The following is a 24,060-nucleotide window of genomic DNA, read 5'->3' as shown; positions in this document are numbered from 1 at the left end:
TGCATGTGGAAGTCAGAGGACATTTTGTGGAAGTTAGTTCTCTCCCCCCACCATCTGGGTCTCAGGATCAAACTCAGGTCATCAGGCTTGTTGACAAGCCCCTTAACCCACTAAGGTGTTTTGCTGGCCCCGTAACTCCTGTGGTGTTTTGTTTTGTTTTAAGAAATGTTAATGTGACTGTGTCAAGATGCTCTCTAAAGATTGGCTTCCTCTCCCACTCAGCACGTAGATAGCTCCCACAGGCATTCACTGGTCTCTGTACAACATGCATATATTGAGAGAGATCAAAAAGACAGCGAAAGTGAGCCCAAGACACCATTGAGAGTGCACAAGGTCTGCTGACTGGGTGCTGCGTGTTCCGTTCTGACAGAGTTATCTTGACTTTACTGAGGTGCCTCTGAGCCGTCACCTCTTGCTTCTGCTTTGACTCACTCTGTTGGGCTTTGTGGTATTTTTTTATAAGCTATATGTGATGGCAGCAGGAAAACTGGGTTCCACTTTTAAATATGTGAGCAAACACTCTTACCTGTCTACTTACCAGTGCACTAACGCTAAGAAGCTCCTCAGTTCCTCTGTGTGTGTATGTGTGTGTGCGCACGCGCGTGCGCGCGTGCTAGGTAGAGTTTACTTTTACCCAACACTTGAAGCTGACTTCAAGAACAAGGACATCTATTGCCAAAGATGCTTTTCTTCCTGGAAGGTTACATGTTCTGTGTTTTATTCTACATGCATGCATACAAAACATGTATCCTGTGTTTTATTCCTAAAAAGATATGTCTAACCAAATCAACAGTCACTGTGTTGATCTGAATGAATACGTTTTATATGTGTCTTAGTAATAACGTATGCAGTCTTTATAGAAGACACTGGAAACTGTTTAATTTTGTTGCAAAGCATGTGCTTCATGGGGCTCTTCTGTTCTTGTTTAAGCAAATGTTCTGGAAACTCTCCGTGGTGATGGAAACGTTCTAATAGCAGTGGACACAGCCGGCAGGGTTCTGGAGCTTGCTCAACTTCTTGATCAGATTTGGAGAACCAAAGATGCAGGCCTGGGTGTTTATTCACTGGCACTTCTGAATAATGTCAGCTATAATGTGGTGGAGTTTTCTAAGTCACAGGTTTGTTCTTTGTTCTCCCGTGACATTGAGGAAAGAGGCTAAGTGTAGTGTCTTAATTGCCCTTCAGATATTATTTTTCTGCAATTGATAATAATAGCAGCTGAATGTTAACTGTTTACTGTCCTGTGTTCTTCACATATGTTACTTCATTTAAGCATAAGATTTCTATTTTTGTCCTCATTTGACAGGTTGAGCAAGTTGCTTGTTTTCTAACTTTTGGTTTTCTGATCTATAAAATGGGAGTAAAAATAAAATATCAATACAAGAATTAATCATTCTGTACGGGGAAGGGGGAGAGGAGAGGGTGGTGGTTTAAGACAGGATCTGTGTAACAGTTCTGACTGTCCTGGAACTCATTCTGTAGACCAGGCTGACCTCAAACTCACTGAGATCTGCCTGCCTCTTCCTCCCAAGCATGAGCCACTACGGCCTGGTGAATTCATCTTAAAATGAATTCTTTCCCTCCAAGCAATGATACCTGGTTCCGATATTCATTTAGAACACCATTCTCTTCTCAGAAAGATTTAAACCCAAATCAATGAAACACTGCAAAATTGTTTGTTTTTGGTTTCAAGACGGGGTTTCTCTATGTAGCCCTGGCTTTGGAACTCTCTCTCTCTCTCTGTAGACCAGGTTGGCCCCAAAGGCAGAGATCTACCAGCTTCTGCAGATCCCTTATGTGTAGGGATTAAAGGCGTGCAACACCACACTCAACAAAACTGGGGGGGGGGGTGTTTGTTGTTGTTTTGTTTCTTAAGGATTAAAAACTGGAGTAGGAGAATCTAATGGGGAAAAGGACCAATTAGCAACTTGTGCAAATGGCACAAATTTAATCAACTGGAGCGGGGGTGTCTTAAAATTTGATTACTGTTAATATCTCACACGTACGGCATTTTCTAATTATTGTCATTTCCCCCCTTGCATTAGGTAGAATGGATGAGTGATAAATTGATGAGATGTTTTGAAGACAAGAGAAATAATCCATTTCAGTTTCGCCATCTCTCTCTATGTCATGGTCTTTCTGACTTGGCTAGAGTTCCAAGCCCCAAAGTTGTACTTGCCAGCCAGCCTGACCTGGAGTGCGGATTCTCAAGGGACCTCTTTATTCAGTGGTGCCAGGACCCTAAAAACTCAATCATTTTAACTTACAGAACAACTCCTGGGACTTTAGCACGTTTCTTAATTGATAATCCTTCTGAGAAAGTTACAGAAATAGAGGTAAGCACTTATATTCAAACTTTAAATTTATTATATTTATTGGGCACTGTTGCAGTTAGTGCTGCCTGTATACATAGGAGTGTGAGTGAAGCCATCTACTGAAGCATGGGCACCGTGCTTATGCCATATCCTCAAAGAAAAATGACTGTCCCTCCTTCAGTAGCCATCAACTAGGCAGGCATTCTGCCACTAAGCTACACTCCCCCCTGCTGACTTTTGACCTTGATTCTTCAGGTCAGAGGATAACTTTCTGGAGTCGTGGGTCCTGGGGATTAAAATTAGGTCATTAGACTTGGCTGCAAGAAAACACACACACACACACACACACACACACACACACACACACACACACACACACGCTCACAGCACGCACATGCATTTATTTTGTATTCATGCATACATGTACCCTCTCTCTGTGTCTGTCCCTTCCTTCCTTCCTTCCTTCCTTCCTTCCTTCCTTCCTTCCTTTCTTTCTTTCTTTCTTTCTTTCTTTCTTTCTTTCTTTCTTTCTTTCTTTCTTTCTTTCTTGTTTCTTTGTTTATTTATGAGAACCATGTAACTCTGGCTGGCCTGGAGCTTACAGAAACCACGGGCCTCTACCTCATCAGTGCTGCAATTAAATGTGTGTGTCTGCACACCCAGCCTCTCTCCATTCTTGAAGAGCATCTTATTTCCTAATGGTCTTTTGTCCACTCTGCCTGGGCTGCTTCTCTGTCTACTTTAAATGGCTAAGTCTGATCTTACAGCTGCCTTTTTCTGACTCCAGGGTCAACAGCTTATCAGTCTCATTGGGTCTTTGAGTTCATTAACCTCATCTTTTTTGGGGGGGTTCGAGACAGGATTTCTCCGTATTATTTTGGAGGCTGTCAAACTGGCTCTGTAGACCAGGCTGGCCTCGAACTCACAGAGATCCGCCTGCTTCTGCCTCCTGAGTGCTGGGACTAAAGGCGTGCGCCACCAACGCCTGGCTAACCTCATCTTTTACCATGCATTGTCCTATTAGCATGGAGACAGCGCCCCATGATTAAGCACTGTGCAGGCACTATTAGCAAGTCTATCTTTCCTGTCGCCTAACCACACCTTTGCACTAGTGTGGGCCTGCACTCTAGCGGCTTTATGCCCTGTGAGTTAAACAGGAGCAATAAGCAGATTTCCTTTCATGTGGAGACCCCACCTCAGAAGGGAACCGGCAGCAGCATTCAACATTCAACAGAATATTCATTTTCTCATTCCCCAGTAAACCAGCGTTTGCCTTCTTTCTCTTCCAGTGTTCCACAACTAACCTAGCCTCATGCCTTGCACATGACCTTGTCTGGATTTTAACAGAGAAGTAGAAAGTCAGTCAGGAATTCCTGTCCTATCACTAAATACACTAACCCGCCTCTGCACCTTCATTAACATGGCAGCTAATGGAATGACCAAGATATGGAAAGATTTTGCTTAACAACCAAGCCATCAAATCTGTCAGTTTTCCACACCAGTGTTGTTGACAGATGCCCATAGCCATCATTTCAAGTGGGTTGACTAGACTAGCTTAAATGGCCATTTTGTATTTTGTCCACATGTGTGAAAGCTATCTGATATCCTTGTCTTAATATAATAAGTAGTTTGAGAAAAGCATTCTCAACAACTGAAGTCTGATAAATATTCACTAACTACAGCATTGCTGATCAAGGATTCCAAGCAAACATATCAAAATAAAATACTGTCTTAGGTTATTTAATAGCTTAGAAATACCAAGTTAAAATAACTCAGAAGTACTTAATGGTTTCATGAGAGATGAAATACTGAATTTGGAAATTTTAATTACTAGAAACTCAATTAGAGTTGATATGCCATTGAGGAATTAAAAGGACATTAAAAGTTTGGGAAAACAAAATATTCCAGAGCGTCCTCATGATATGAGAAACAGCAGAAACAAAGTGGGAGGCTTTAATTTAAAAGTACTTTGGTGTTCTCGGGTTCTGTCCCCACTCACCTTCTCCTACCTTCTCCTCCTCTTCCATCACCTTGTTCTGCCCCTTTCTTTTTTTTTGGATTTTTTGTTTTGGTTTGGTTTTGTTTTTCGAGGCAGGGTTTCTCTGTATTGGTTTGGAGGCTGTCTTGGAATTCTCTCTGTAGACCAGGCTGGTCTCGAACTCACAGAGATCCACCTGCCTCTGCCTCCCGAGTGCTGGGACCAAAGGGTGTGCACCACCACAGCTTCCTGCTTATATACAACCGTGTATTATTTTCCTTAATGTTCGTTACCACATGTTCCTTGTTTGTTGTCTTCTTTTTGCTACCAAATTGAATGAAGTTCCAGAAGAAGAAGGACCTTTGTAGTGGCCAGGATTGTGCCAATACTCTGGTAGCCCTCAGTGAATGTTTTGGTTGCTATCCCAATGACAAAAGGGCGAGTTCCTAACAGGCCTGTCCTCTGGCATATTCGCGTTTACTGTGGGTCTTTTTTTTCATGTACATATAGTGCCCTAGGAAATTAAGCCTTGTTCATTTAGAAAGAGCAAAGCCAGTAATTTTTTAAAAATGGGCATGGGGATGAGCTTGCTTTGGAGTGATACTGTGAAAGTGGAGAAAGAGTGTGTCTTAGACTTGTTTGTTCTGAGAACTGTTTATGAATATAGCAGCTAATTTCAGATCTGGGAAGTGGTATACAGAACTGAGACAATTTTTATTTAATTATTTTTTTGAGATGGAGTCTTGCTATATAGTCCAGTCTGGCCTGAAACTCCATTCTCCTCCTGAGGTTCCTGGGTTGTGAGGTCCAGGCTTGAGCCACCATACCAGGCTAAGAACAACATTTTTATAAGAGGTACAAGTTAAATCAGGGAATTAAATACTTAATTAAAATTTATTTTTGTGCAAGGTATCTATTTGAGTTGCTAACAGTTTATAATTTTAAAACACATTTCCAGTGAACTAATAGCCAGATGTGAGATGCCACATTTGTGAGTGTTCATCACTTGACTTTGGTTTAATTTTTATTTTGGAATAGTTTCAATTTAAGCAGAAGTCACAAAAATAGTATGAATACTAACTCCCAAGTTGTCGAGGTTTTAGCTGGGTTTGCTGCATAGTATCTTGTATCTACACAGACACAATATTACACACACACATTTTGAAAGAAACAATAGTTATTCCAGAATTGCCTTCGACAGTACCACAGTGTGTATTATGTGGAAACAAGAGTCGAAGAAAACAGGAGAAACACTGACACCATACCATCATTTAATCTGATGACCCTGCCAATTCCAGCAGTTGGCACAACAGTGTCCCTTTTAGTTACCTGTTCCGATTTTTTTCTGTGATCCCACCCAGGAGTGCATGTTGCATTGAGTTGTTATGACTTGACATTTAAAAATCATTAAATTTTAGGTTAGCATACAAAGTGGTGAGTTTCAGTATGGCATTTTGTTGTACAAATGTGGCATTGCATTTTATTCTCTTTATGCCTCTCCCCTGCCCCCACTGGCTTCCTTGCTTCCGCCAAGTAGTTCCTCTTTCTGCTCTTACCATGTGTATTCCATTACTCCTTTCTGTTTCTCCTTTCCTGATTCTTCCTCCTCTCTTATGATCCCCTTTCTAATTTCATGGCCTCCCCCATACATAAGTACACACATCCACCTCCCCAATTTAAAATCTAGGTCTGTTTACACTAAATGTTTTTCATTTTTTTATGTATATGGGTGCTTTGTCTCCTTGTATGTCTGCATCACATGCATGCCTGGTGCCCATGGAGACCAAAAGAGTATGTTGGATGCCCTGGAACTGCAATTACAGACAGTTGTGAGCTGCTGTGTGGGTTCTGAGAACCAAACCCAGATCAACTAGAAGAGCAGGCAGTTCTCTTTGGCATCTCTCAACCCCAGGGGTTCTTTATGTTTAATTTTTATTTATGTGTGAATTGTATGTGCACATGGTGCGCACTGTGAAGTCAAAGGACAGCTTTCTGGAGTTGACTCCTTCCACAGTAGACTCTGGGGTTGGAGCGGAGGTCATGAGGCCTCCTTGGCAAGTGTGTTTCCCCACTGAACCATCTCACCACCCCCAAGGGTCCTCTAGTTTTTAAGGGACCTTGATGATGAAAGAATGAAAACTGCTAATTCAGTTTTTCCACATTGATGAATTTGACAGTTTTATTATTATTTTAAACATTACTACTATATACTTTTAATGTCTCTGTTTCAGTAGAATAAATCCCTAGAAGTAGGAAGAATTACATCAAAAGACAATCACATTTTTATTTTTGGTTGTTAGCAAATTGTCTTCCAACAGTTTGCTAATAATATCTGCTAGAAATAGCTGAAGGTATTCCTTCTCAAGGTAGGCATTTCCAGTCTTGCAAATTAAACAAATCATGTTAACTTTTATGTGTTCTCTGTGTCAACAACCATTGGGGAACTTAGTCATCTATCCATGGCTATAAGCCATCATGTTTCTTTAAAATTTTCTCAGCACATTTTGTCCTTTTTGATGTGTTCTTTCTTGCTTGATTTTGGGAGTTCTTAGGAAAACATAGATTCTGACAGTCATAGTACAGCCAGTATTTTCACCTTTTCTTTTAGTTCTGTGAGATTTAAAATGTGAAAGATGTTTTATTTTCTTCTTATGACTTATGGCTTTGGTACTTAATGTGGCTTTTCTACTTTAAATTATAAAGATACTTAGCTCTGCTTCCTTTCCCCGGTTGACTGGTGTATTTTAATCAGTTTGACTTAAATCCATCCTCTCTAACAGCTCGGGTTTTAGTACTACTCTGGAGAAGATGTATGAGTCTGTGTCATGGATGTGTCTCATACCCGCCGCCCCGCTCTCCTGATGCTGACTTTCTCTTGTCTTTTCCATTAGCTGAGGAAACGCGTGAAGCTTGAAGGGAAAGAACTTGAAGAATATGTGGAAAAAGAAAAACTAAAGAAAGAAGCTGCTAAGAAACTTGAGCAGTCGAAAGAGTGAGTACCTCACATAAGAGTAAATCATAAGGTTAAGTCTGCATATAATGTAAGAAGAACACATTTGTAGGATTCAAACATTCAGTGGCATTCAATGGAAACAGCTTAAATTGCCTTAGGATTTTATGACTTATCAAAGTTTTCAAATGGCAAAAATAAAAATTATTTTGTTGGTAATAATACCAATTTATTAAGGATGGTAATGTTACATTTTTACAAAACATTAATCCAATTTATACCGACTCTTATGATTTGGGGTAAGGGTGGAGAGTAAGTCATTCATTCATAGTTTTATAAATATTAAGCCGAACTGACTTAGTGACGTTATGACCTGCTGTGTTCCCAAACCCTCCTAGGGCAGATATCGACTCGAGTGACGAGAGTGATGTGGAGGAAGATATCGACCAGCCTTCAGCTCATAAGACAAAGCATGACCTGATGATGAAAGGCGAAGGCAGTCGCAAAGGCAGCTTCTTCAAACAGGCCAAAAAGTCCTACCCTATGTTTCCTGCCCCAGAAGAAAGAATTAAATGGGATGAGTATGGCGAGATCATCAAGTATGTGAGCAAAACAAACTCTTTTGGCTCAGTAAATTGGATCTCTCTGGTCACCATGTGCTTTGCTCTTGAGTGCCTTGGCTTGGAAGATAGAGAGGAGGTGTGGAATTGGAAGCATAAGATAGATGGGCATCTTGAGAATTAGTAGGAGAAGGAGAGTGTGGTTGAATTACTCAGTTGCATGACAGGTTTGAAGGTAAAGGACATGCTGTGGAGAAAGAACCTTTGCTGATAATTGTATTTATTTGGGATATGCCTTGTGATGCTTTTGGCTACAAGGGGAATATGCGATAAAGGGTAGAATCATGAAAAACAACTGAAATCACATGCTCAAACTGCAGTTTTGAAAACATTGCTAACCTGAGTAAAAGTCTGCCAGGGTTCCCTCTGCTTCCCCAGAAATAGTCAGGTGCCTTGACACCCTTACTCTCATGTTTTCCTCTTCCCTTCCCTGTCTGGCTATATATAGATATACTTACATGTCTCTCTCTCTCTCTCTGCATTGATACAAACTTATTTACCACTTGTTTAGCCAAGATTATAAGCCTGTACTTTATACTTGCCTAGTACTTCCATAGTGCTGTTGAGCAAGTGGTAGACTTAGATCATTCTCGGGCTTACTTAGGAAAGTACATAGCCCTCTAAAACAACCAAGAGAAAACATAGCAATGTAAACAATGCTGGTGATTTTTTAGGTTCTGCTTACTCTGTGTGTGTGTGTGTGTGTGTGTGCGTGTGTGTGTGTGTGTGTGTGTGCGTGTGTGTGTGTGTGCGCGCACAAGTGTGCCTCGTATACATATGTATATGTGGAAACTGGAGAACAACTTGCAAGAGTCAGTTCTTTCTTTCCATTGTAGGTTCTGGAGATCATACTCAGGTTGTCAATTTGGGCAGCAAATTCCTTAACCCTCTGAGCCATCTCATGGCCCTGGGCACTACTCTTTAATTGATTTCCCTGAGAAACATAGGGATACAAATTAAATGAAGTTGTAGGAGGTTTTTGTTGTTGCTTTGGGTTTGGGGGGAAGGGTGGGGCTTTAGGGATCAAATGCCAGGTCTTGTAAATGCTAGGCAGTTATTCTGTCACTGAATTGCACTCTAGCCTGTGAGATTTGTTTTTAAGGAAGGTCTCTGGCCTGGAATCATACTAAATGTGCTTTAGTGGTTGCCATTGCTATGGTTATTCTGTGGTTCTGAGTTGGAGGTGTTAGCTGTGGGGAATAAGAAGCTGTAGCAACCTGCCTGTTAGAGAATAGAGCCTGGGTTCCCAGAGAGAAGAAGAATGGACTAGAGGATTGTAAAAGCAGGTGTCTCACTTCTCAGTAATGCTCACAAGAAGAGCTGTTTCGGGGTGCACACATACACTCACACTAATCAGTAAATTAGAAAAAATAAAAAGTGGCGGTGGTGGTGGCGGCCGCACACGCCTTTAGTCCCAACACTGGGGTGGAAGAGGTTGGTGGATCTCTGTGAGTTTGAGACCAGCCTGGTCTACAAAGCTAATTCCAGGAAACCCTGTCTCAAAAAAAAAAACAAGAAACAAACAAACAACAACAAAAAAAGGAGGGCCAGATTTCCAGAGTGCTTGATACTTGTTACAGCCATTCAGTTCTTCTCTTGATGTGTTCGGGGGTTCTCGGCAGTCTACAGCATTCTTAAAGAGCATTCTCAGGCTGGGCATATAGCTCAGGAATAGCATGCTTGCTTAGCCTGTTCAAGGTCCTGGATTCGGTTCGTAGTGCTGCTAGCTAAATAAATAGCACTCTTCAGTAGTTATGAAAAACATAATACATGTAATCATCTGATTGGTAGTATGCTTTAGTTAGCTTTGAGTTAAATTAAGTCTTAAGATATTTGAGGAGTCTTTAAATTATGCCACATATTAGACTGTTACATATGTTATATAATGTTAGCATACCTTCCACATGTCTAATTAGAGACTCCCTGTTTAGACCAGAGGATTTCTTAGTGCCAGAACTTCAAGCCACTGAAGAAGAAAAAAACAAATTAGAATCTGGTTTGACAAATGGAGATGAGCCCATGGATCAGGACCTGTCTGATGTTCCCACCAAGTGTGTTTCTGCAACAGAGTCTATTGAGATAAAGTAAGTGCCTTTGTGGGGTTTGGAGATCAGGGTATAAGATACAGTTTCAAGCCCTTGAGTTATATAACTTACATTGTTTCAAAAGTGAGATTTCAGCAGAGCCACTGTGAGTTCCTGCTTTTAATACTCCCTTTTCTGTGAAGTATGGTGGTATTTTCATTGAGGATCCTTGAATACCAAAGTAATTGAGTTAGTGGTAGGATGGGAAGGGAGCTGAACGTTTATGTGAAGAGACATTATTTCCGGCCTTTTTAATAAGTCTAGTAGCAGGTGGGAGAACAGTGCAGCTGAGAAGCTAATTCTTCTTCATACTGCTTGCTTCATGGAATGTCCTCCTGGACTTAGACATTCTAATGCTTGGGGTAGAAGTAGTCAAGAAACTCTTTCCTTTCCTGCATAATCCAGTTAATACTGCCAAAAAGTCATTATTTTGGAATTTGAATCATCAGAGGACAGTTTTTTTGTCCAGTGACATCTCTTATATATATTCTTAGCTGGGATACATACTGTAACATGCATTTCACAATTTCCCCTTATATGCATTTCTTTCCTGATGGTAAAAGCCTAGTTTTAGAGTTAACTTTCCAGGAAAGTGAGCTTAAATAATGATATTTAATTACAGAGCCAGGGTTACTTACATAGACTATGAAGGACGCTCGGATGGAGACTCCATTAAAAAGATCATCAATCAGATGAAACCACGGCAATTGATCATTGTCCACGGCCCACCAGAGGCCAGTCAGGATCTGGCCGAGTGCTGCCGTGCATTTGGTGGGAAAGATATTAAAGTGTACATGCCAAAGCTACACGAGACAGTTGATGCCACAAGCGAAACGCATATCTACCAGGTAAATACGTTGTCAGTGGAGCCACTGCCACACTAGCTCACAAACGTCAGGAATATGGTGAGGGAGATGGGTACAGATCCCTGTCCGACAGTCCCTACATCCAGGATGTTTAACCCAAACAAATTGAATTCCCCTTACACTTACTCGTTTGGCAGTATGCAAGGTGCTAAGAGATAAAGAAGAGAGCGCCTGCTCAAGTTTGGAGGCTTGGAAAAGATTTTCTGAAAGAAATGACAACTAAACAGGCTCTTTTTTTAAAAAAATTATTTATTTTTATTTTAAGAGCATTGATTGGTGTTTTCACTGCATATATGTCTGTATGAGTGTGCCAGATTCTTTGGAATTGAAGTTACAGACAGTTGTGAGCTGCCATGTGGGTACTGGGAATTGAACCCTGGTCCTCTGGAAGAGCAGCCAGTGTTGCTAACCACCGACCCATCTCTGCAGCCCCCTAAACAGGCTCTTATTGGATGCTAAGGTAGTTTGTCAGGGCAGACAGCAGCAAAGAGTGGGGAAGGAGTGTTCTAGTCAGCTAGGTAACTTTGGCCAAAGTACCAATGTGAGGGAATGATAAGCATTCTCAAAATCAAAAACACATGTTCATTTCCTCATTATGAATGACAGGGTCTGGCTGTGTAGCCCAGGCTAGTCATGATTCTCCTGCCTTCACCTCTAAAGTGCTGGAATTATAGGAATATACTACCATGCCCGGCCTCAAAAAAAATTTTTTTAAAAACTCAACAGATGCCACAGTTCCCCATAATTGAAAGAAATACAGACAGGTACAAAAAATGGCTAGTTGGAGGAGAAATAATCTTATCTGGAAACAATGACAGTTGAAGATAGGTGTGACATCTGTATCTGGAAGAGGTTAGAACTTGCCTGGCATAAAATTATTCTGGTTAAGTAAGAGAGACATGGAGGTGTGAAATTACATGGCACATTCCAGAAAACTCAGCAGCCAGCACAGTAAGGCAGCAGCCATAGCTGCCCAGATGGACATCTGAGCTCAGGCTTAATTCCAATGATTACACTAGAAATACTAAAGGTAGTGCCCAGGTGTTAGTGTAGGGGTGGGGGTGGGGTTGCCATGTTTCTGTTGTGCAGTCAGATAGAGAATCTTGTTTTGGAAAGTGGCCAAGAATTCTCAGGCCCTTAGGGATAATTGGGTCGCTGTGAAGACTGATGACCTGAGGAGAGAGATTTCCAGATGTTGATCATATTGCAAAGACTATGATGTGTTAACCTACACCCTGTGGGTTGTCCCCCCTTCCCCCCTTTGCATATCCAGGTACGATTAAAGGACTCACTAGTCAGCTCCCTTCAGTTTTGTAAAGCTAAAGATGCCGAGCTGGCTTGGATAGATGGTGTCCTCGACATGAGAGTTTCCAAAGTGGACACAGGAGTTATTTTAGAAGAAGGCGAGCTCAAGGATGATGGAGAAGACTCTGAAATGCAAGTGGATGGTCCTTCAGATTCCAGTGCCATAGCCCAGCAGAAGGCCATGAAAAGTCTGTTTGGAGATGATGACAAAGAAGTGGGGGAAGAGAGTGAGATCATCCCCACACTGGAGCCTTTGCCACCTCATGAGGTGAGAGGCCTCTGCTTGTCTCCTCTCTACGTTCAGTGGTCCTGGGGATTGATTGATGGTCCTCATGCATGCTAGTCGTGTGCTCCTCCATCGAGCTACATCTCCAGTCTGTCTGTCTCTCTATCATCCTTCTAGTTCCCCTGTTGTGATTTTAGCTGTTTAAAATACATTGTATGGGGGCCAAATTTGGAGTTCTTACAGAGGATTACCCAGGGCATGTATCTGTGTGTCTCAGTCTTTGCAACTAGAGGATGATAATTTAAAGAAAATCTTTACCAAATCTTTTAATTATTAAAAAATTTCAATTAGGATACACAGTATTATGCTATTTGTTTTTGAGGCAGGGTTTCCCTGTGTAGCTTTGGTGCCTGTCCTGGAATTAGCTCTTGTAGACCAAGCTGGTCTCAAACTCACAGAGATCCTGCCTCTGCCTCCTGAGTGCTAAGATTAAAGGTGTGCGCCCCCCCCCCCGCCACCACCCAGCTTATCATTTATTTTTAAATAGGATTGTTTAGTAAATTCTCCCTTTCTCTTCTCCCTTATCCCCTGGCCCTCCTTTCTGCTTTCATGTCATGTGTGTCATATTACGCTCCCCTAGCTAATAATGCAGTTGTTCATGATCTGTGTTTTTAGTATGAATTTTGAAATAAGGAGTCTGATTGTGAGGCTCTCCAGTGAGGAGATGGGAGTTTACTAAGAGTTTCTGTGTAGTTGGTTCTATTCAAATCACTTTGGTTTTGATGCAGTTAAGTGTCTTCTTCCACTGAGTACAGCTTTAATGCTGGCCTAGGAGTTACATGTTCTCAAGAGAGACCTAGTTAATTAGAAAAGCTCCTGGTGGTGAAACTAGCGCAATATTAATGCTGTAAGAGTCCTACAGGCTTGTCAAGTGAAGTCTTTAGTTGCGATAGAGACAGCACATTCTGCTGGTTTCTGATATAGCACTACCCTTGAAATTGGGAGGAGGAGGAATGAGGATTTTTTTTTTCTCTGTACTAATGCAATAGTGCCCTCCAGAGCACTTTCAGAGGAGGCAAAGCCCGTAGCATCCATTGCAGTCACTCTGAGGGGGCGGGAACATGGAAGAGTGATTAGGAAAGATTTATACTCTCAACTAAACAGGGTACTGGGACCTGGAAATGAGGTTTCAGTTCAGTTCTGCCTCTTCACACTCTAATTGACCCCTCCAGCGAGTGGGTAGGTGAAGAGCATAATATTACCTTGAGTCTCTGTTATTAGGAGGCATGACTAATGAAATTGTGAAACATCAGAAAATGTGAAGGGTTTTGTAATGGTAAGTGACAAATTAGAGCCAGGATAACAAACTTGGAATGTAACTGACAGTCCAGAAATGAGCTGTCAAAGGACTTGAGGGAATAATAAAATACCTTAGCAATCATGCAGCATTCCGCTTCATCCAATACAGCTTTGTACCTACTGTTTTATTGACATTACTCTTTCCCCTTTGACTTTATTCAAGGTTCCTGGACACCAGTCAGTTTTTATGAATGAACCAAGACTGTCTGACTTCAAGCAAGTTCTTTTGCGGGAGGGGATTCAAGCGGAATTTGTAGGGGGAGTACTTGTCTGCAACAACCAAGTAGCAGTCCGCAGAGTAAGTTGTGGTTTTTTTGTTTTTTTAATTGTTTTTATTTTAGAAGCAATCTTATCTTTCTCCACGTCCTCTCCAGCATAGACTGTCAGTGATGATTTTGATGTTAGCCATTCTGGCCGGTGTAAGATGGTATCTAAGAGTTGTTTTGAGTTGTATTTCCTGGATGGCTAAAGATGTTGAGCACTTCCTTAAGTGTCTTTCAGCCATTTTAGATTCCTCTATTGAGAATTCTTTATTTAGCTCTGTACCCCACTTTTTAATTGGATTGAGTTCTTTGTATATTATGGAAATCAGCACTCTATCAGATGTGGAGTTGGTGAAGATCTTTTCCCATTTTGTGGCCTGCTATTTTATCATGTTGACTGTGTCTTTTGCCTTACAGAAGCTTCTCAGTTTCAGGAGGTCCCATTTATTGTCGATCTCAGTGTCTGTGCTACTGGTGTTATGTTCAGGAATCCGTCTCCTGTACCAATTTGTTCAAGGGTACCTCCCACTTTCTCTTCTAAGAGGTTCAGTGTGGCTGGATTTATGTTGAGGTCTTTGATCCATTTGGACTTAAGCTTTGTGCATGGCAATAGATATGGATCGGTCTGCAGTCTTCTACATGTCAGCATCCAGTTATGCCAGCACCATTTGTTGAAGAGGCTTTCTTTTTTCCGTTGTTTAGCTTCTTTGTCAAAAATCAGGTGTTCATAGGTGTGTGAGTTAATATCAAGGTTTTCAATTCAATTCCATTGGCCTACCTGTCTATTTTTGTGCCAATACCAAGCTGTTTTCAGGACTATAGCTCTATAATGAGCTTGAAGTCAGGGATGGTGATGCCTCCAGAGTTCCTTTATTGTACAGTGTTGTGGCTATCCTGGGTTTTTTGTTCTTCTATATAAAGTTGAGTATTGTTCTTTCAAGGACTGTGAAGAATTATGTTGGGATTTTGATGGGGATTGCACTGAATCTGTAGATTGCTTTTGGCAAGATTGCCATTTTTAGTATGTTGATCCTACCTATCCAAGAGCATGGGGGATCTTTCCATTTTCTGGTATCTTCTTTAATTTCTTTCTTTCAAGACCAAAAGTTCAAAAAAAAAAAAGACTGAAAGTTCTTGTTTTACAGGTCTTTCACTTGTTTGATTAGTGTTACCCCAAGATATTTTATGTTGTTTGTAAAGGTTGATGTTTCCCTGATTTCTTTCTCAATCCATTCACCATCTGTATATAGTAGGGCTACTGAGTTAATGTATCCTACCACTTTGTTGAAGGTGTTTATCAGCTGTAGGAGCTTCCTCATAGAGTTTTTTGGGTCACGCATGTAAATTATATCATCTGAAAATACAATTTGTATCCCCTTGATATTTTGTTTTCTTATTGCTTTACCTAGAACTTCAAGTACAATATTGAAGAGATATGGAGAGAGTGGACAGCCTTGTCTTGTTCCTGATTTTAGAGAAATAGCATTGAGTTTCTCTCCATTTAGTTTGATGTTGGCTGTTGGTTTGCTGTTTGTTGCTTTTTTTATGTTTAGGTATGTTTTTGTTATCCCTGATCTCTTCAGGACCTTTATCATGAAGGGGTGTTGGATTTTGTCAAAGGCTTTTCAGCATCTAGTGAGATGATCATGTGGTTTTTCTCTTTCAGTTTGTTTATATGGTAGATTACATTGATGGATTTTTATATGTTGAGCCATCTCTGCATCCCTGGGATGAAGCCTGCTTGATTATTGTGGGTGATTTTTTTTGTGATGTGTTCTTGGATTTGATTTGCCAGTATTTTATTGAGGTTTTTTTTTTTTTAATGTGGTTTTTATGAGACAGGGTTTCTCTGTATTGTTTTGGAGGCTGTCGGTCCAGCCTGGCCTCAAACTCACAGAGATCTGCCTGCCTCTGCCTCCCGAGTGCTGGGATTAAAGGCGTGCGCCACCACGGCCCAGCTTTATTGAGTATTTTTCATCAATGTTCATGAAGGAGATTGGTCTGTAGTTCTCCATCTTATTTGTGTCTTTGTGTGGCTCAGGTACCAAGGTAATTGTAGCCTCATAGAAAGAGTTTGGCAATGGCCCTTCTGCTTCTATTGTGTGGAACAGTTTGAGGAGTACTGACTGATATTAGCTCTTATTTGAATTTCTGGTTGAATTCTGCACTGAAACCATCTGGCCCTGGGCTTATTTTGGTTTGGAGCCTTTTGATGACTGCTTCTATTCCATTATGGGTTATGGGTCTATTTCAATTGCTTATCTGTTCTTGATTTAATTTTGGTAAATGTTACCTATCGAGAAATTTGTTCATTTCCTTTAAATTTTCAAATTTGTGGAGTACAAGTTTTCAAAGTATGACCTGAAGATTCTGTGGATTTCCTCAGTGTCTGTTGTTATGTCCCCCTTTCATTTCTGATTTGTTAATTTGCATGCTCTCTATCTGCCTTTTAGTTAGTTTGGATAAAGGCTTGTCTAGCTTGTTGATTTCCTTTGTTTCATTAATTCTTTGTATTGTTTTTTTGTTTGTTTGTTTGTGTCTACTTTATTGATTTTAGCCTTCAATTTGATTATTTCCTGGCATCCACTCCTCCGGGGTGAGTTTCCTTCTAGAGCTTTTAGTTGTGCTTTCGTGTGACTATCCTCTAGTTTCTTCATGTGGACACTTAGTGCTATGAACTTTCCTCTTAGCACTGCATTCAAAGTGTCCCATAATTTTGGGTAAGTTGTGTCTTCATTTTCATTGAATTCTAGGAAGTCTTTAATTTCTTTTTTTTATTTCCCCCTTGACCCAGGATTGGTGCAATTGCACATTGTTCACTTTCCATGCGTTTGTAGGGTTTCTGCAATTGGTGGTGTTGTTGAATTCTAACTTTAAATCATGGTGATCCGATAGGATACACGGGATTATTCCAATTTTTTGTGTCTGTTGAGCTTTGCTATGTTGCCGAGTATATGGTCGATGTTAGAGAAGGTTCCATGTGGCACTGAGAAGAAGGTATATTCTTTTGTGTTTGGGTGGAATGTTAATCCCAATTGGGTCATAACTTCTGTTCATTCCTTTGTTTCTTTGTAAAGTTTCTGTCTGGTGGTCCTGTCTAGTGATGAAAGTGGGGTGCTGAAGTCTCCCACTATAACTGTGTGAGGTTTTATGTGTGATTTGAGCTTTAGTAATGTTTCTTTTACAAATGTGAATGCCTTCGTATTTGGGACATAGATGTTCAGAATTGAGACTTCATCTTGATGGACTTTTCCTGTGATGAATATGAAATGACCATGTCTTTTGATTTTAGTTTGAAGTGTAACTTGTTAGATATTAGGATTGCTACACCCGCTTTTTTCTTGGGTCCATTTGAAAATCTTTTTCCCAACCTTTTACTCTGAGGTAACATCTGTCTTTGACGCTGAAATGTGTTTCTTGTATGGAGCAGAAGGATGGTTTCTGTCTTCGAATCCATTCTGTTAGCCTGTGTCTTTTCCTCCATTTCTTTAAGGGATTTTCTCATTTCCTCTTTTAGGGTCTCTATCATGTCTCATAAAGTTGTTTTTGAGGTCCTTCTCTTCTGCTTCATCTGTGTTGGGATGTTCAGGTCTTGTGGGTGTGGAGTCCCTAGACTCTGGTGGTGTCATATTGGTTTTTCTGTTGTTGAATGTGTCCTTATAGTGTTGTCTTCCCCTGCCTTCTTCGAGTAGGTGCAGATGGGGTCTTGTCTCCCAGTGGGTGTAGGTGGGCCAAGACTTCAATGTCGGTAACTCTGGATGTTCCCGTCTCTCCTGTTGTTCTCCTCACTCAAGCGGAGGGCTTAGGGGGTGCCAAGACTTAAATGGAGGGTTGAGGGCATAGGGGGACCAAGACTGAGGTGTGGTCAGACTCGGGTGGTCTGTCCTGCTGGGGAGGATCCATAAGTTTATTTTTAGAAAGGGTTGGATTGAATGTGTGTGTGCTACTGAGCTGTGTCATATTTATCTATAGTTATTATAATTTCATAAAACTGAAAACCAGCCATTTACATTCATAATGTTGGCCTTAAAGACTTATATCAGTGATTTAAATGCATGGCATATAATTTTATAGTCAATTTTTATTATTTGAATCTCTGTCATTTATGTGTCTATAAAAACTTATTACTACTATATTGTATCTATATTCCAGAGTCAGGGCAACCCATTTCCTGACAAGTCATAGTCTGTGTTATAGATGCTGCTTATTGTTTCTGCATTTGATGAATGGCAGGTGTACTAAATAAAACTTTCTAAACTGTTTTTTCTAGACAGAAACTGGACGCATCGGGTTAGAAGGCTGCCTTTGTCAAGACTTTTATAGGATACGAGACCTTTTATATGAACAATATGCCATTGTGTAAAGGACATGATGTCAGGAAGTGTCTACTTGACCTTTCTCAGGAAGAAAGGTTTCTCATCTGAGGCTAAGCTTTTGCTGTCTTGTTTTGTAATATACAAAAAGAATCTGCCAGAAAACATGAGCATGTATTAGATTTTGAAAAATAAGAATCCAGGGCCTGGGGTGTAGCTCAGTGGTAGAGCTCTTGCCTAGCATGTGCAAGGCCCGGGATTTGATTCCCAGTACTGAGTACAGAAAGAAAGAAAATGTAAGTAGAACCCATCTTGTAAATGGTCTGCCTTGTGGGATTCTAGAGGCCCAACGAAGAGACAGGCCCAGAGCTGAGGGTGTTGATTTCCTCTTCAGATCCCTTGCTCCAAAGGCTTCATTACTTGAAAAAAAACAAATAGTGCAACCTAGTAGACCAGTCATGGCCTTACAGAAACTGGTGTGCATGCATTCATGCAGACAGTTTGTTATGTTTTCTGGAGTAAAAGGGGAGAATTATATAGAAAGGATATTCTATAAAAGATACAAACACAAAAACTGGTAAAACAACAACAACAAAAAGTGTATCGTGCTGTTAGACCTTTTTGAATTCTGACATGCAGTTGCCTCCGCATGGAGTGTCCGTCTGCCTTCAGTGTAGTGTGAGGCAGCACACATTTAGTTTAGAAATAAATGTTTATTTCTCCCATTTCTTGCTTATGAAGATTTTTTTTGTTATTCAATTTGAATTTATAACCTCATCATTTGAATAAATGTCATCTAAAAGAAAGCCTTGAAGCTGAATGTGGTATGTATGCCTGTAATCCCAGCAGCACTTGGGAGGCTGGCGTAGGAGGATTGTGAATTAGAGGCCAGCTTAAGCTGCATAGTGAGACCCTGTCTCAAAAACCAGCAAAAAGAAAGCCTGGTGTCTTACAGTTCTGCAGATATTTTATTTAGACACATCTTAACTATTAGCTAAGCAGCTGTATTTGAAACTGTCCAATGCTCTGTTTGTAAAAAACAAATGTTGACCCTCACATTTTTATAAGGTAACAGTGTAATTTAATTAAAGGGTGTAAATGTATTCCTTTCTTAGCCTGTTTTCTAAGGTTATATAAACAATGTTTGGATTTTATGTTTAAATTACTACAAAAATAATACTGACCTGGGGTAATTGCCACCCTTGATATAGTACAAAGAATCCTGCCTAAGAATAAAAACTGAAAATAATGCAGTCCCATTGACTTGGACATTGAACCATGTTGTCTCATTGCAACCTGTTGGTTTATTTCTTAGAAGGCAGCATAATCAAGGCAGTCCTTGATGCTTGCTTAAGCTTTAAGCCCTCCTCTCTGCACGTAGCATTTAGACAAGCCTCAATCTTGTTTAACCCAGTGATCTACTGTCCAGCTAAAATTAGCCTTTGATTCAGTTTTATGTGCTAACAGAGCCTTCTGTTAAGGATTACAGCACTGAAGCAAGTTTGGTAGCCTTGGAATACTGAAAACCAGTTGTACAAAATAGTGTTGCAGAGATGTGTGTAAAAGAGTATGTTTTCTTTTTAGCAGTCACGAAACATTCCTCTTTTTCCTCGTTACTATATAGAAGAAGTCTATAATTCTATTTCTATTCCAGGAAAAGAAAACCTGCAGTTGTTATTGGTATAAAGTTTCGGGTGTATCTATTACATGGTAGTGCTTTTATCTAAAATTATTTCTTGCCTAGCCTTTCTGCTGTCCTATGGGCAGGAATTAAACTTAAAAGTATTGCTTGAAGATGACTGTTCTACATAAAGCCATTAGAGAACAATATTGCTGCCTGTGTCTAGATGAAATTATCCCAAAATTCCTGAAATGGAGACCTTCATTACAGCCTCAGTTTCTTAAGAAAAACATGACTTTTAAAGACAAGAGAGAGATAAATCATGAGTGCAGACCAGCTTTGAGAAGCAAGAATAAATACAGCATGTGAGCTGTCAGCTGATAACCGCAAGTCATTTTCTTTAAAAGAAGTTTTATCTGGGCATGATGACACATGCCTGCAATTCCATCACTTCATTTAAACTTGGTTTAAGGCCAGCCTGAGCCACATAAGATCCTTCTCAAAAGAAGGAGAAGGGGTCTGGGGATATAGCTCAGTATACTTACCTAGCATGTGTGAGGCCCAGGTCTGGAGGTTGAGGGCTGCTTATTGTATTTGTTGCAGTGCTATTATATATGTCAAGTATCGTTGCAGTTATTTCTATATTTTTGTGACTCAATAGGTGACCTGAAACAATAGCTTAAAAAAAGGTTTTGTATGGGGGGGGGTTGTTCACCTTTTTTGTGTTCGTGCAGTTTACATACCATAAAATATTTCATCTTAAAATATACAATTCACTGGTTTTTGGTGTATCCAGAATGTGCTACTGCTACTATGTAATTCCAGAATACTTTTTTCATCATTCCAAAAAGAAACCTAGTAACCATTTGCACCTCATTTTCACTTCTCCTTAGTCAGTCATCAATCTTTCTGTCCCTTCTGGACATCTCATTAAAAAAAAATCATGCAACATGTGACCTTTTGTGTCTGCTTTCATTTCAATTAACACTTGTTTTTCAAGATTTACTAATGTAGTAATGTGTAGCATCATTTTGGTTTGCTTTGAGACGTGGTTTTGCGTTATATAGCTCAAGCTGGTTTCAAATTTATAATCCTCCTACCTCTAGAATGCTGGGATTGTAGGTGTACACTTTCAATAGCCGTTTTATGGTTACTTGATTTGACACTCCTTTGTTTCAGTGTCAAGTCTGTGCATCAGTTGATGTCCGTTGAGTGGATCCCAGTTTTTGGCTGCTGTAAAAAATATTGCTTTGAATGTTCTTGTACAAGATTTTTTAAACCATAAATATTTGTATTTTAAATTTTCTTGTGTGTATGCTTAAGAACAGGATTGCTGGGTCATATGGTAACTGGTTAACCATGTAAGGAACTACAGAGTGTCTTGGGAAGAAGCTGTGCCATTTCGTGTTCCCATTGGCATTTGTAGAAGGGTTCTGTTTTTGTCACATGTGTTCTTGACTCCATCTTCTTTTTTCACCATCCCTAGCATGTGAGAAGAGGTTTTGCTTTGTATTTCCCTAATAAACAATGATGTTGAGTGTGCTGTGTTTCTGGTGCTTATTGGATGTTTATGTGTCTTTGAAGTAATGTCTCTTCAGCTCCTTTGTCCATTTGTAAACTGTGCCTTTTTCATTGTTAGAAGCCTTGTATGTTTTCTAGATACTTTTATATATGAGTGGTAAATATTTTTGTGGATTGTCTTCACTTTTTGGCCATGTGATTTGAAACAAAATTTATAATTTTAAGGTCCATTTTCCCCCTTTTTTAATTACCTGCATTATTGGTATCATTCTTAAAAAGCATTCTCTTGTTTTGAATGTTTGAATTTATTTGGTGGTGGGGCAGGTGCACAATTGCCATAGCCTGTGTGTGGAGGTCGGAGGACAAGTTGCAGGAGTCCATTCTCCTCTCCTACCATATGGGACTCGGCTTGGTGACAAGCACTGCCTGCTAGCCATCTTGCCTTTAAAACCCATCCTTTAAAAACTTCATCCAAAGTTGCAAAAATAGACTTTTTTCCCCCTAATAGAGTTCCGGGTCTTACAGGTAGGTTTTTGTTTTGTTTTTGTTTTTTGAACCAAACATGTGGATATCCAGTTGACCTGGTTCATTTGTTGAATTTCCTATCAAATTATTTTGCCTTGTTGGAATTTGGTTGACCAAATTCAGGTTTGTGTCTGCTCACCCAGTTCTGTTTCATTGATCTCTGTGTCTTCGTGCCGGTGTCACACCCTCTGGACAACTTCCGGTTTGTAAACTGTGAGATGGAATGTTTGAGTCCCCTAACCTGTTTCCCTTCAGGACTTATGTGTCTGTTCGGAATCCTTTGCATTCCCATGTGAATTTTGGAATCAGTTCATCAATTTCTGCAAAAAAAAAAAAAAAAAACAAATAATAGGAACGGGTGGAGGAGGGCTAATTGAAATGTATTACTTCAAGTCTTACAGTACAGTGTCTAGAGAGGTCTGCGTAGAATTTATCTAGTCTAACACATTTTGGTATTGAATGTAACAAGCTGTGGAATAGGAAGGATTTGTTTGAGAGGCACAAGGCTGGTTATGGGCAAGGTTGGAATTGGAGCCCAGTTGTAGAGAGTCTAGCCCCCATAGTCGGCATGGCAGCCCACCTGTTTCCTGGCGTGCAGATGCCCAAGCAGAAGAATCAGCAATCCAAAGCCAGTCTGGGTTCCACAGCAAGACTGACTAAAAGGATCCAGCGTACCATGTCAGTTCCTTGGTCTCTATCCTTGGCTTAGGGATCATACCTCCAGTTCATCTGCTCTAAGAATGGCACCTGATAGGATTCTAGCATGAGGAGGTTGGCTTCCCTCATGTCACACCCACTAAGGGTGAGCAATAGTGTGTGAGCCTGTGTTTCCCTTTCAAGTATTGATCATCACTTAAGGCAAAGGGTGTCAATAGTGATCACCAATTCATTGAGAGACAGATGGGTTTGAGGGATACTAAACCCGCTTGGATGTATTTTACAAATCGTTCTGTGGTTTGTCTTCACTTTGTTGGTGTGAGAACGAGTGAAAGAAGATGCAGGGAAAAGGCAGGAAAGCTCAATCGTGTACACGGGAGCAGGTTCAAGCGAAGGCTGAACTTTTTCCATTTCTAGTCTTTCTTAAGCTACTTCAGTTGTGGTTCTGAGAAACTCCCCCCCCCCCCCCAAATCAAAATAAAAACAGGACTTCGGTAGAGGTGATGAGATAAGGGTGGTTTATAATGCCAGTCCCTTTCAGTGTGTACTTTGGGGGAGAGAGAAAAAAAAAAAAAAACAGGATGCTCCTTACCACACATCACTTCACAAGAAATGAACATTGATAAAACTACCATTTCATCCACAGTCCCCATCCAGATGTTTTTGCATCTGTTTTTTTCTAAGCACAAGCAAAACATGCACGTGAGCTGTCTATTCACTTTCCAGCCGCGCAGCCTGGCACTGGAAATGGTGAGCCAGCTGTGCGACTGTTTCTGTGATGGTTTGAGCTCCTGGAGGTAATGCTGTGAGTGGTCCCACACAGAGTTGCTCACACCAGCAGCTCTTCCAGATCCTTGATGCTGTGGACCAGGAAGCCACTGGGTTGCATGTGTCCTGTTTTCTGGTGGTCCCATAACCGACACTGGGCATCAGGCTCTGGCCCCAAATCTCATACCCTGTTGCCAGTGGGTTTCCATCAGTTGTACCTAACTTTGATCTATCGGTCTGACTTACCACACCAAATGGAGGAACTTCTAAGTCCTATTTTTGACAGTCTTTGGCTTCACCAGAGGTTTAAAAGCAGTCATGATGCTGAACACCTCACAGGAAGTAGCTGCCATTTGTTTCTCAAGTGCTCTTTGAATATCTCCCCCTATTGACTAGTTAAATTCTATTTCCCTTTAGTCTCCCTCAACTGGAGCTGTTGCTTGGTTTCTGTCTCATAGGCTGGGCAGCTTTGAAGAGTATAGGCCAGTTTACAGAATGAGGCTCACTGTGGTTTGTGGGATATTTATTAGTGATTAGATTTAGAAGCACCGCTCTGTGTTCTGTATTATGTCAGGAGGTACAAGAATCCGGTTCCCCGTTACTAGTCATGCTAAAGTTTAAAAGTTGTGCATGCTGTCTTCAGAGTTTGGTTGGTTGGTTGTTTTTTGATTTTTTGAATCAGGGTTTCT

The 24,060-nt window shown here is 40.6% G+C and overlaps 1 protein-coding gene across 2 annotated transcripts in view; it reads left to right on the top strand.

Moving 5' to 3' along the window:
- Nucleotides 1-21,437, top strand: part of Cpsf2 (cleavage and polyadenylation specific factor 2) — a 31,751-nt gene extending 10,314 nt beyond the window's left edge. For both annotated transcript variants that reach the window (XM_013112212.3, XM_005068392.4), the window contains exons 7-15: nt 931-1,118; nt 2,046-2,336; nt 7,185-7,285; nt 7,642-7,842; nt 9,795-9,947; nt 10,570-10,795; nt 12,087-12,386; nt 13,867-14,001; nt 18,237-21,437. In XM_013112212.3, coding sequence (XP_012967666.1) covers nt 931-1,118; nt 2,046-2,336; nt 7,185-7,285; nt 7,642-7,842; nt 9,795-9,947; nt 10,570-10,795; nt 12,087-12,386; nt 13,867-14,001; nt 18,237-18,329 — 1,688 coding nt within the window. In that variant the 3' untranslated portion in view covers nt 18,330-21,437. The remainder of the gene's footprint in view (nt 1-930; nt 1,119-2,045; nt 2,337-7,184; nt 7,286-7,641; nt 7,843-9,794; nt 9,948-10,569; nt 10,796-12,086; nt 12,387-13,866; nt 14,002-18,236) is intronic.
- The last annotated feature ends 2,623 nt before the right edge of the window (nt 21,438-24,060 follow it).

This window comes from Mesocricetus auratus, unplaced genomic scaffold (genome assembly GCF_017639785.1).
Source record: "Mesocricetus auratus isolate SY011 unplaced genomic scaffold, BCM_Maur_2.0 Super-Scaffold_15014, whole genome shotgun sequence".
In the NCBI taxonomy this organism is placed as follows: Eukaryota; Metazoa; Chordata; class Mammalia; order Rodentia; family Cricetidae; genus Mesocricetus; species Mesocricetus auratus.
This window is presented reverse-complemented; position numbering and strand designations above follow the sequence as displayed.